At 35.1% G+C, this 11,997-nt stretch overlaps 1 protein-coding gene across 1 annotated transcript; it reads right to left on the bottom strand.

Moving 5' to 3' along the window:
• Nucleotides 1-6,468: 6,468 nt before the first annotated feature.
• Nucleotides 6,469-9,031, bottom strand: LOC145004221 (eukaryotic initiation factor 4A-15-like). Its single transcript, XM_078963110.1, has 5 exons — nucleotides 8,912-9,031; nucleotides 8,136-8,205; nucleotides 7,943-8,049; nucleotides 7,435-7,865; nucleotides 6,469-7,342 (listed from the first exon to the last, which is right to left on the bottom strand). The coding sequence occupies exons 2-5, from the start codon at nucleotides 8,201-8,203 to the stop codon at nucleotides 6,707-6,709; spliced, it is 1,242 nt and encodes a 413-aa protein (XP_078819236.1). The 5' UTR covers nucleotides 8,204-8,205; nucleotides 8,912-9,031; the 3' UTR covers nucleotides 6,469-6,706.
• Nucleotides 9,032-11,997: the final 2,966 nt, after the last annotated feature.

Raw genomic sequence — 11,997 nt, 5'->3', positions numbered from 1 at the left:
TGGCTTGAACAAATGAGTAGTAAGAGTTCTTGGCAAATCTAAATTTCTCATAAGGCACATAACCTCATTCCTATCTTTGTAGAAGATTCCAACCTCAAGAGAGTCAACTGACTTGTAACATTTAAGCACCATACCCATAAGTAACCTATTGTTGATTTCCAAAGCTCCATTAGGAAGTAGTACATCCAAGGACTCATCAATTACATCTTGAGCTTGTCTTATTTTCCTTGAAATTCTTGAAAGAGATTTTTTAGGAACAACTTATACTAAATTCAACTTTTGCATGTTTTAATCATCTTTGTCAAAGCTAATTCTTAGCTCTTAATATAGTATTCCTTTGTAAGAAGAAGTAATATATAATATTTCACCCTATTCATTGTATCCATATTTAACCAAGTCAGAAACTAGCAATTGCTCTAGAAAGGCATGTGTACCCCTAGCTCGAGTTAGATGTACAATCAAGATTCTACAACCTTAATTGTAACGCTAATTTTCGCATTTCCAATAGAACTCAATACAAATCGTCGTTTATAAAAAATCTATTTAGATATAACTTACTTTATATCCAAATTAATCTTCATAAACATGTAGGAAACACTTATACGATTCTCGTAGATATATAGAACGCCTGAATCCGATTTCGTATGAAGAAGTTATGCTTCTTCGAAGTTTCATAATTAAATCGTCACGGCTATACGTGCTGTAAAATGTGAATATTAGATAGGCTTCTTATTAGCCTAATAAATCTAAACAAAAGTCATAGTAGTTGTAAAACCGAGAGTGTGCATACAAATAACGTGCAAATTTGACTTCGCATGAGGAAGTTATGATTTTTAGAAGTTTCGGTTTAACAATACGTGACACAGAAACCGAGATCAATATCAATTGATTTTTAAGAAAAAAATCATAAAGAGTTGAGTATCTCATTAATAGAAGTCCTTTGATATAATGACAATCGAAAACGAAATTTATATAGACAAGTTATGATGTTAAAATAGAGTTTAGCAGTGTAAGCCTGTTAAAAAATATATCCTTTAAAACAAAGTAAGAATTAGCTAACAGATTCTAAGTGAAAGTTTTAGATCTCATTGATAGCTACGTGTGGATATAAAGAATGTAAAAAAAAAAAAAAAAAAAAAAAAAAAAAAAAAAAAAAAAAAACGGAACTCGTATGAAAAGTTTTGACGTTTTGAAAATCTGCTAAATCACACGCGCAGGTGCACTCACAGACAAGGCGTGCGACGTGCGTCTGACACACCACCAGGAAAGTGACACATGGCACCCCAGGCACCAACCAAGTGCACAGCATGCCTGGTAGGTGAGCATGGTTCACATCCTCAAAAAAATGCCTATAAATACCAAATTTTGCCTTCATTCTCCATCACACCTAATCCTTTCTCTCTATTCCTTCTCTTATCTGATTTCTAGGTTTTTTAGGGAGTTTAGAAAGCTTCACTTTAGTGAAACTCTAGAGCATCATAGTGCAGGAATTAGAAGCTCTCAGGTCGATGTTCTGCCAGTGCAAAATCCTGGTTTTCACTAGAAACTCTTTGTAAGCTAGGCTACACTTACGGGAGAAGTGTGTAGAATGGCCGTGTTGGCTTGGTTGTTGGATTTCAAAAAGGTTATATGTCGAAATGGTCCTAGCTCCCAACTGTCTGACATGGCTAATCCTTATTTGATAGAACCATCGGTATTCATTGGGATTAGTGAAAGATTCAGATTTCATTATCAGATTGTCATATGGATTAATAATGTTATAGTATTATATGTTAATACTTGTTAGGGGCATTACCTACCAATTAGATCGCCAATAGGTTTGCCCAAATAGTGGTCAATCGTCTGAGTAAATTATCCAGACGAGTTTTCTCACTATATTATGTGCTTTAGTATATATCCTATGTATGTTAGGATATAGTTTTCATGTAGAATGTTATTAGACAATTAGATTAGATAGTTAGTTGCACATGGTGTTTGACTATTTGTATATTATCTGCTTATATGTCATATCGATTGAAATAGAGTTGTTAGGTTGAAACATACCCATTTGGATGAAATAGGCATGTCGGTTGGAATAGACTTGTTGAGTTGAAACATGCCCATTCGTCTGAAATAGCCTTGTTCGTTGAAACAGATATGTTGGGTTAAAACATACCTATTCAACTAAAATAGGCATGTCGGTTGAAATAGAAATGTTGGGTTGAGACATACATGTTATTATATGTATGCATTGTGTGTGTGTGTGTGTGTGTGTGTGTGTGTATATATATATATATATATATATATATATATATATATAGTGATATATGATAGTTTGGGGAAATCACTAAGCCCCATGCTTACACAGTTGAATAAAAATATTTTGCAACTACTTCAGTGGTTTGTAAAAAGGGCAAGGTTTGGTTGCACACACTCGCATTCACAACATGTTTCTGCACAATGTAATCATACTCTGGTATATTATACTAAATAAAAATGAAAATTTTAGGTTAGAAATCAAGATGTTAAATTTAGGCTTTGTACACTTAACCTTAATGATCTTGCTAACTCTATTCCTTATGGTAGCAACATCAACAAATTTAGCTATGTTTGCTCTTTAATTCATCTCTTCCAACCTTTCTCTTCTTTGAACCATCCTAACGATATTCCTTTGAATAGATTCTTGTTGTTTTAGAATCTTGGGAGTTACAATATCTTTGATCAGGTCTTCATTCCCTTTTGTGATCATTTCATTGATATTGACCTTGTTGTATTCTTTCGTAATAACTATAGCTTCTTTAATAAAAACATCTAACTCAACTACAATTCTTTGAAGGTCATCCTCGGTACTAAGATCATCAGACTCAATGTTTTTTAGAGGAGGGAGGATGCAGATAAGAGTATGCATGTCTTTTCTTGAGAATAAATCTAATTGGAGCTTGATCCTTTCCACTGGAAGAGAAATCAGCATGCTCCCCTTCGCTTTGAGACTCCCCTTAAAACGAGTCATGTTTGGGAATACAACAGGCATAGGAAAAAATGAATGGGTTGATCCCTTAAGTAATCCATGCTAAAAACTTGCATTTCATCATCATTTTCACTATTAAATGATAACCCCCCCCCCCCCCCCCAACCCACCCACCCTTAGATTATGCATTCTCCCCCTTGCTGATATCAGGAAAGCAAAAGGAATAATTAAAAGTAGTTGAACAAATGTAGTAGGAGGCATAAGTTGTGAGGTAACTGCAACCAAATGAGATGGTTAAACTGATGGTTGAAGTTGAGGAATTGGAGTTGAATAGGGAGTTGGAGTATTCTGAGGTGGGGATGATGTAGAGGATGGCATTAGAGGAACCAGGAGAGCCTTGATTACATTGAACTGGTGTTTATAAGATCAATTCGGGAAAAACAGTGAAGTGACAATAGAATCAACCTTCAATGATGGAGATGAGACATCAGTAGAAACCTTAGAGGACAAGGTTAAAACTGACTCCAAAATCTTAGTCAATGTTACAGATATAGAAGCCTTAAGAGTGAATTATCCCCTAAAGAAAGCTTCATCCCAAATGTAAGGAGAATGCCATGAGGAATGGGTGGGTGTGATTAAACTTAGGAATTTCTTCAAAATATTCAAGATTTCGTAAATTGAGAACTAGGAGACAATGAATCTTCAATAATACTTAGGGTGAAAAAGGAGGATTGCGGAATCTATCAACTTGAGTATGATCAAGGATAAGAAATTCAAGGTGGAAATTAGATGGGAAGGATGAAGCCGATGGAAAAGGATGGCTTAAAGCATCAAGATTTAGGGATTGGATGAGCTAGACTAGTGTGATTTCATTACTATCCCCACACAATTACAAATAATGGGTAGGGTTGATCCCACGAGATGAGAAGAAGGAGAATTCATACCTTGAGTTTGAGTTGAGAAATGTGTTTCCTCTATATTCTGAGATAATGCAGAAGAGGACAAAATTACGGCAGTTGGTTCATGTGGTTTTCCAATGGTAAGGACAATTAGGATAGCTACTATGCGTTTAGTCCTTATGGTTTCAATTTTTATGTGATTAGTCCTTATTGCATATAAAGTAATTTTCTACCTTTTTTTTATTCTTTTACATTTTTTGTATATTGTTTATTTATTTTTTATATAAAAATAAAAAGTAAACCTTATACTCTTCCCCCCCCCCCCCTCCTCCCTCCCAACCTTCACCAACCATTTGGGTTTGCACTTCATGAACACACACACACACTTGGGAAATCGCCACACACCTGCAGACAGGGGTGAGCATTTGGACCGGCCCGGACCGGCTCTTGGACCGGACCGGTTATGCAGAATTTTGTGGACCATGGACCGGACCGGATGAGTCGTGTCCGTGTCCGGGTCCAGGTCCGGGTTTTCCGGTTTTTTGACCCATTTGGACCGGTACAACTTTAATTGCGTAGAGTATAATAAGTAATCTACATTAATGTATAATATTATAACTTGCAAAATTAATATGTTTCCGTTTCATGCCTAACTAATCTACATTGATGTATAACTTGCAATTTGCAAAAATTAATTTTCCAAATAAAAGCAACTAACATAGAAATCAAGTTCACCAACAAAAGTTAAATAATTTAAAGACAAACATACAAAAGTATTATCGTAACAACAAAATAGTTTAAACTTTAAAATCAATCAAACTAACAAATTTCATAAACTCATAATCTAATCTTCCATTAGCCTCTTCCACATATCATTGTCATCCATATGTAACATATTTAAAGCTTGTGCAATCTCTACATAAACACAAATGAAATGTTGTTAGTACTTAATAAAAAGTAATAATTGTATAAAAAAAGAATAAATATTGTAATTTTTTTTACCCAAAGTTATATCATCATCGTTCAAGATGTCATCAACGTTGTCAACTATCGGATTTGTAAACTTTATCACCCAATCTTAGGTGCATAACAAAGCTTCAACTATCAATATCTATAAATAGTCCAATACTCACTTACAACTCTACCACATGTGCTAAATGTGGACTCGGAATTATAGTATAAAATAATACTAAAAAGCTGAAATATTTCAGCTTTGATAGCTCTACTTTGAAGGATTATAACTCAATGAATATAATACCAAAATAAACAAAATTATAGTCTAAATTCATCTACAAACTGTAAACTAAATGTTGGAAAAAACCTTAGGGCAATACGACTTAAAACGAATGAGTTATGGGTGTTTAAAAAACGTCACAGATTACAAAATCTTGTTGAAAAGCTGAATTTTTTCAGCTTTGATAGCTCTACTTTGAAAGATTGTAACTCAGTGAATATAATATCAATATAAACAAAATTATAGTCTAAACTCATCTACAAACTGTAAACTAAATGTTGGAAAAAATAGGAGGTCAATCCGACTTAAATCGAATGAGTTATGGGTGTTTAAAAAACGTTACAGATTACAAAATGTTGCTGAAAAGCTGAATTTTTTCAGCTTTGATAGCTCTACTTTGAAGGATTGTAACACGATGAATATAATACCAAAATAAACAAAATTATAGTCTAAATTCATCTACAAACTGTAAACTAAATGTTGGAAAAAACCGCAGATCAATCCGACTTAAAACGAATGAGTTATGTGTGTTTAAAAAACGTCACAAAAATCTTAATCATGTCCAACCGGTTCTAAACCCAGTAAAAACCGGACCGAGCCGGGAAAAAAACCGGACCAGACCGGAGAGAAATATTAGAACCGAGAACCGGCCCGGGGGTCCAAAAAAACGGTCCGGTCCGGTCCGGTCCACCGGTCCAAATGCTCACCCCTACCTGCAGATCTGGAAATCAACACATATACATCAGATCTAGAAATCGATACACACATGTAAATCTCCATGTCTACAACGGCGATAACTAGGGTTTATAGCAGTAGTGGTTCGTCAGAAAAGAGGTGGTGAGCTTCAATGATGGTTCAATCCAAAAAGATATGGTTGTTTGCCATCTTGATAGATGGATGGTGGTTTCAACGATAACAACAAACATAAATGTTGGTTATCTTGAAGGGGATGCATTGTAGGGACGTAAAAACCTATATGGGACCCCAATCTCGTAGGACCTCAAGCCTCATATAACTTAAACGAACTCAAACCGAGTCTGCTCAGGTTTGAGCTCGGCTTTTTTGCACTCCTAGATATGATAGTAATAATTTTAAAACAAATTAAAAAAAAATAATAATATAACAAAATGAAACCACCATGACTAAGAAATGAACCACATGAACCAAACCAACAAGTTGCATACCTGTCTTCGTAATGCCTATTTTGACAAACCACATGGCCAAACCCGTAATTTAGTCTTTTTTATATTAGTAAAACATTCAAACCACAAGAATGGATAAAAACAACCCTAAAAAGGTTTTCGTTTTGTCATCATCACAAGTGAAAAACTGACATTAAAGTGCTAAATACACGCACTAACACAACATGGCTCCACAACAAAGAAATGTTGGTCAAAATCATGCACTAATCATGTCATAGATTTGAAAACATTGAATAAAATATCACCACGATCAAAATTCTTGTCTAAATTAAACAACGGATCATAAACAACACATAAACCCGGAAAAGCAGGATTCTGGAACAAAGAAAACAGATAGGATCCATCTAATATAAGCTAAAGTTAACCAATAATCCATACCATACCCCAAAAAGTATCGATCTCCTTCTCAACCAACAAAATCTTTTCAAATCAAATCAGCAACATTTGAAGGCAGCTCCTCAACAACCACATTGTAAAACTTCTGAATATCAGAAAGCATCTTCTCATCCTCCAATGTCACAAAGTTAATGGCAACACCCTTTCTTCCAAACCTTCCACTTCTTCCAATCCTGTGAAGGTAGTTTTCTGGTTGGGTAGGAAGGTCATAGTTGATAACAAGTGAAACCTGTTGGACATCAATACCCCTAGCCAAAAGGTCTGTAGTGATCAAGACACGTGAAGATCCTGAACGAAACTCCCTCATGATTATGTCACGCGTGTTCTGGTCCATGTCACCATGAGTGGCTGACACTGTGTGGTCCCGGCTTCTCATCTTGTCAGTCAACCAGTCAACCTTCCGGCGAGTGTTCACAAAGATGACACTTTGAGTGATTGCTAGGGTTTCATAAAGATCACAGAGTGTTTCGAGTTTCCAATCTTCCTTTTCAACATTCACATAGAATTGTTTGATTCCTTCGAGGGTTAACTCATCTCTTTTCACAAGAATCCTCACTGGTTTGTTCATGAACTTTCTTGTGATCTCAAGTGCCTCTGGTGGCATTGTTGCAGAGAACACACCAACTTGAACCTTTGGTGGAAGCAACTGGAAAATGTCATAAATCTAAAAAGAAACACACCCGTTATTTAAAAGATAGTGAATAATCAGATAAAGTAATCAAGATTTGATTTTTAGTAAAGAAATAGAAATCAAACCTGATCTTTGAAACCCCTTGAGAGCATTTCATCAGCTTCATCAAGAACAAACATCTTAATGTAGTCAGACCTTAGAGACTGTCTGCGCAGCATGTCAAACACACGTCCAGGTGTCCCCACAACAACATGGACCCCAGCTGAGAGAATCCTCTGGTCCTCACGTACACTGGTCCCACCTACACAAGCATGGACTTTGACACCAAGGTAGTCACCAAGGGCACGCATGACTTTTTCAATCTGTTGAGCAAGTTCACGGGTAGGTGCCAAAACCAAGGCTTGGCATTCGACTACATTGTAGTCAAGTTGTTGAAGGATTCCAGAGCAAAAAGTTGCTGTCTTTCCAGTTCCAGATTGAGCTTGTTGAATTACATCTAGGCCCTTAGTGAAGGGGACAATTCCCCTTTGTTGAATTGCAGATGGTTTCTCAAAACCTGCATTGGTATCAAAAGTGTGATGATCTTGATGATATGAAAGAAGGATGTATATTGCACAAGTGGACTGAACTTACCATATGCATAGATGCCTCTTAAAAGGTTTTCTTGTAAACCCATGGCATCAAAGCTGTCATAGACTTCATCGTATGATGTAAAGAAGTCTTGTCCATCAGTTGAAAGCCTGTTTAGTATAACCAATGAAAAGATAAGTAAGCTTTTGTAAGACAAGAACAATGATTGTGAAAAGGTAAACTTAGGGAGACTTACAATTCGTTCATCTTGGTGTCAAATTGACGAGTATCAAACTGAGATCCTTCTGCTGCAACACCTGCCATGACTGCATAGAGAACAGAAACATTTTTTTTAAGTAATAGAAAATTGATTTTGTGTATATAGAGTGACAGAAAACAGTTTGATGTTTGGCCTATGAGCTCAAAAGTGCAGAAGGATGACCCAAAAATCAAAGTACATACAAAAGAAAACCGACAGATAGATAGATGTAAACATGTATAACCAAAAAGATCCAGTCATCCAAAAACGAAAAGGACTTCTTATCCATTCAAATTGTTCTTCAGCAAATATATACGCATCCCATAAAATATTGGCATAGAAGGTTTCTCATTTATAATTCGGTAAACTGCTGTCAGTTACTTGGTTATTTCATCGCTAAAAATTTCGGATCTTGAACAATCTTAACTCTTTACTTCTATCTGACTCGACAAACTAAATTTATCAAACAGTGGTGATAAGCATCGTATATTTTACTGTTGGATTAAATCGAAATCCTAGGGTTCACATATATACGCTATTCTATCTCAAATTACTATACAACCATAAAAATCTCTAATATAACACCCAAAAACACTTGAAAGCAGAGTACTTCACTTACGAAGTTGAGAAAAGAAGAGGACTTTATCATCCATAAAACATCGATTCACATTACACATGGTTAAATCGGAGCACGGGCATAAATAAACAGGGACTAAAACAGATCCAACTATCGGAACTTGAAACAAAGAATGGTGGGTTATAAATCATATTACCTTGAAGTGATGAATCGATCGATTGAAAGATTAGAGAGAAATCTTGTGGAGGAACTTCTTAGGGTTTTTGTGAAGCTCTCCTGGTGTTTGGGGAAGGAAAAGAGAGTTTCGATATAAAGCGAAGAGTTGTATATAGGATACAACTCTTGCCCTATTTTTTTTGCTGTGGATTTGACGGTTTTACCCTCGGGGCACCAAATTTCTATTTCTATTGATTAATTAAAAAAAAAAGTTAATAACTTATTTACTAACACACTTGCAATTTATTGTAATACGTTACTAATTTTTATTAGTTTATGTAATGGAATTTTCAACATTTCAAGATATGCATAATTATGTATGAAAATATAAATGATGTGTTTTAGGCCTTAATTGAGATAATGGATTCTTTATTGGGTCTAGACTCTAGATACGTAACCCACACGGCCACACCTAACCGGATTGTCTAAAAAATAAATATATGGGCTAAAGAAATAGCGAGCCCAACTATTAGATATCATTCTAAAATAATATGTGTGTTGAAGATAAGGTGTTAAATGAGAAAATATATTACTTTTAGATTTAATAGAAAAAAGGAAAAAGAAACTAAGGCGTTTGGTATTCTATATAATTTTTCGAGAATTAAAAAATAAAAAGAAAAAGAAAATTAAATTAAAAAAATAATTAAAAAAAAAAAGATATTTGTTGTAGGATAGCCAAAGTTGATCTTTGGGGTCTTTTTTTTGGAAAATGAATTATAAGGGTAAGGATATTTTAAAAACGTTCAAAAAATACCAACGAAGTTTTGCATCTTTAAAAAAGACCATTCAACTAAAGCCTTTGTATAAAAAACACCAACGAAGTAAATGATTTGTTCAAATATCCCCCATTGGTAACCGGCAGATGTAGGTTAAGGCCTTTCATTTTTACCTGCTAAAAAAAATTAAAGGAAAAACGATGACAAGGATGTAAACGTGGATTAAGGGTCTCCAGGTGGAATAAGGGTTTTTTAAATTGGCTTTCACGATGGGAAGGGGTGAAGAAGACGTCTGTGAGGTTCGATCGATCAAGTTTCCTCACCATTTTGTGAAATCGATTCCTTGCTAAAGCCGATTGTCATGTTCTTCTTTGTTCTTGAAATTGATTTCTATCCTCTCTATTTTCATTCCAGTACTAGTAATACCACAACAACCACCTAATCTCTCCCCACGCTTTAGGAAATGGCAGCTGCTCAGTTGACATTGACTTGTTTTCTTCCTTCGTTTGAAGGTCTGAGATCTTCAACATCCAAAGTTTCAGCGATTGTGGTGCTTCTCCGTTTAGAAGTTTGACACTCAGGTCAACTTATAGTGTAGTTTGGTCATTAAATTTGCTACTACCGTTGCTCCAAGTACACTTCATTGAAACCATTGGGTGACCGAGTTTTGGTAAAAATCAAGGCTGCAGAGCAGTAAAGTGCAGGTGGTATATTACTCTCATCCACTGCATAAACGAAGCCTCAAGGTGGTGAGGTTGTTGCAGTTGGAGAAGGCAAGACAATTGACCACAAGCATACCTCAACTTATCTGTAACTACACATGAAGTGTAATTAGAAGCTCCATTCATTGTTGTATGAAGGCTGAAATGGTTGATTCAAGATAATGGAAATGAAACATTAAAAAAAACTATGTTCAAATATTCAATTAATGAAATATAACTACCACTATATCATTATCTACATTATATAAACAATAATTTTTATAATCTAATAGTTTAGGACCATTTTACCTCTGTATATAGGTATTTTGTTTAAATTGACTGATTTTAACATTTTAACAGTCAATTAACGTGCACAAAGACGAATCTGCTCTTGTGCTAGGCTAATCATACATACATTTTTTTATGACCAAATTGCCCCTATATACAGTATGTTATTATATGTAAATTGATAAGAAGTTACCATATTTAAGGTTTGTTTGTTAAGATTTTTGGATTGAAGAAAAAAAAGGTAGGATGCTCATTTTACCATTTTACCTTTTGAGAAAATGATACCGAATGGGACTGCAGGGATTACAAGTGGAAGAGTTAAAAGTGGAAAAATGAGAAAAACAGTTGTAGCAATAAAATGTGGATTATATTTAAGCTACACCCATTTTAGGGAATATTTGAATGAAGCAGTTGCATAAATATTAGGGCATGAAATCACTCCATTTGTGACTCTGAAAGTAATGGAAGATGGATCAGGGATAGGAGCAGCTATGTTGGTTGCTTCAAATTCTAATTTTAGTCAAAGTGTGGATATAAGTCATGTAAATTGTAAATTCAATTTTCATGTGTAGAGGTATCATATGGGAGAGTTTGTGTTGATTGTACAATAATGATTGAATTGATTTATGTCGACTATCAAAGTCACATGTTGATCAGATAAGTCCTAATGGGGTAACCATTAGAGATGAAAAGGTATTCAAGTTTGATCATGATAAGAATATCCCAGTTGTAATGCTAACATCATGTCCTTCCAACTTGGAGTTAGTTTTTGTCATTACAGATAAGTCCCTCCAAAGTCACATGTTGTAAGTCCCTCCAAAGGTATTCAAGTTTGATCATGATAAGAATATCCCAGTTGTAATGCTAACATCAGTTGTAATGCTAACATCATGTCCCTCCAAAGTCACATGTTGATCAGATAAGTCCTAATGGGGTAATCATTAGAGATGAAAAGGTATTCAAGTTTGATCATGATAAGAATATCCCAGTTGTAATGCTAACATCATGTCCTTCCAACTTGGAGTTAGTTTTTGTCATTACAGATAAGTCCCTCCAAAGTCACATGTTGTAAGTCCCTCCAAAGGTATTCAAGTTTGATCATGATAAGAATATCCCAGTTGTAATGCTAACATCAGTTGTAATGCTAACATCATGTCCCTCCAAAGTCACATGTTGATCAGATAAGTCCTAATGGGGTAATCATTAGAGATGAAAAGGTATTCAAGTTTGATCATGATAAGAATATCCCAGTTGTAATGCTAACATCATGTCCTTCCAACTTGGAGTTAGTTTTTGTCATTACAGATAAGTCCCTCCAAAGTCACATGTTGTAAGTCCCTCCAAAGGTATTCAAGTTTGAT

Source organism: Lactuca saligna, chromosome 7, assembly GCF_052625555.1.
Source record: "Lactuca saligna cultivar CGN05327 chromosome 7, ASM5262555v1, whole genome shotgun sequence".
NCBI lineage: Eukaryota > Viridiplantae > Streptophyta > Magnoliopsida > Asterales > Asteraceae > Lactuca > Lactuca saligna.
Note: the sequence above shows the minus strand (reverse complement) of the source record. Positions and strands in the feature narration are given on the sequence as shown.

Coding starts and splice junctions, on each gene's coding strand:
- LOC145004221 (XM_078963110.1), bottom strand. CDS start 8,203: ATGGCAGGTGTTGCAGCAGAAGGATCTCAGTTTGATACTCGTCAATTT. Junction 8,050..8,135: donor GACACCAAGATGAACGAATT/GTAAGTCTCCCT, acceptor TATACTAAACAG/GCTTTCAACTGATGGACAAG. Junction 7,343..7,434: donor CAAGGGGTTTCAAAGATCAG/GTTTGATTTCTA, acceptor GTTTCTTTTTAG/ATTTATGACATTTTCCAGTT.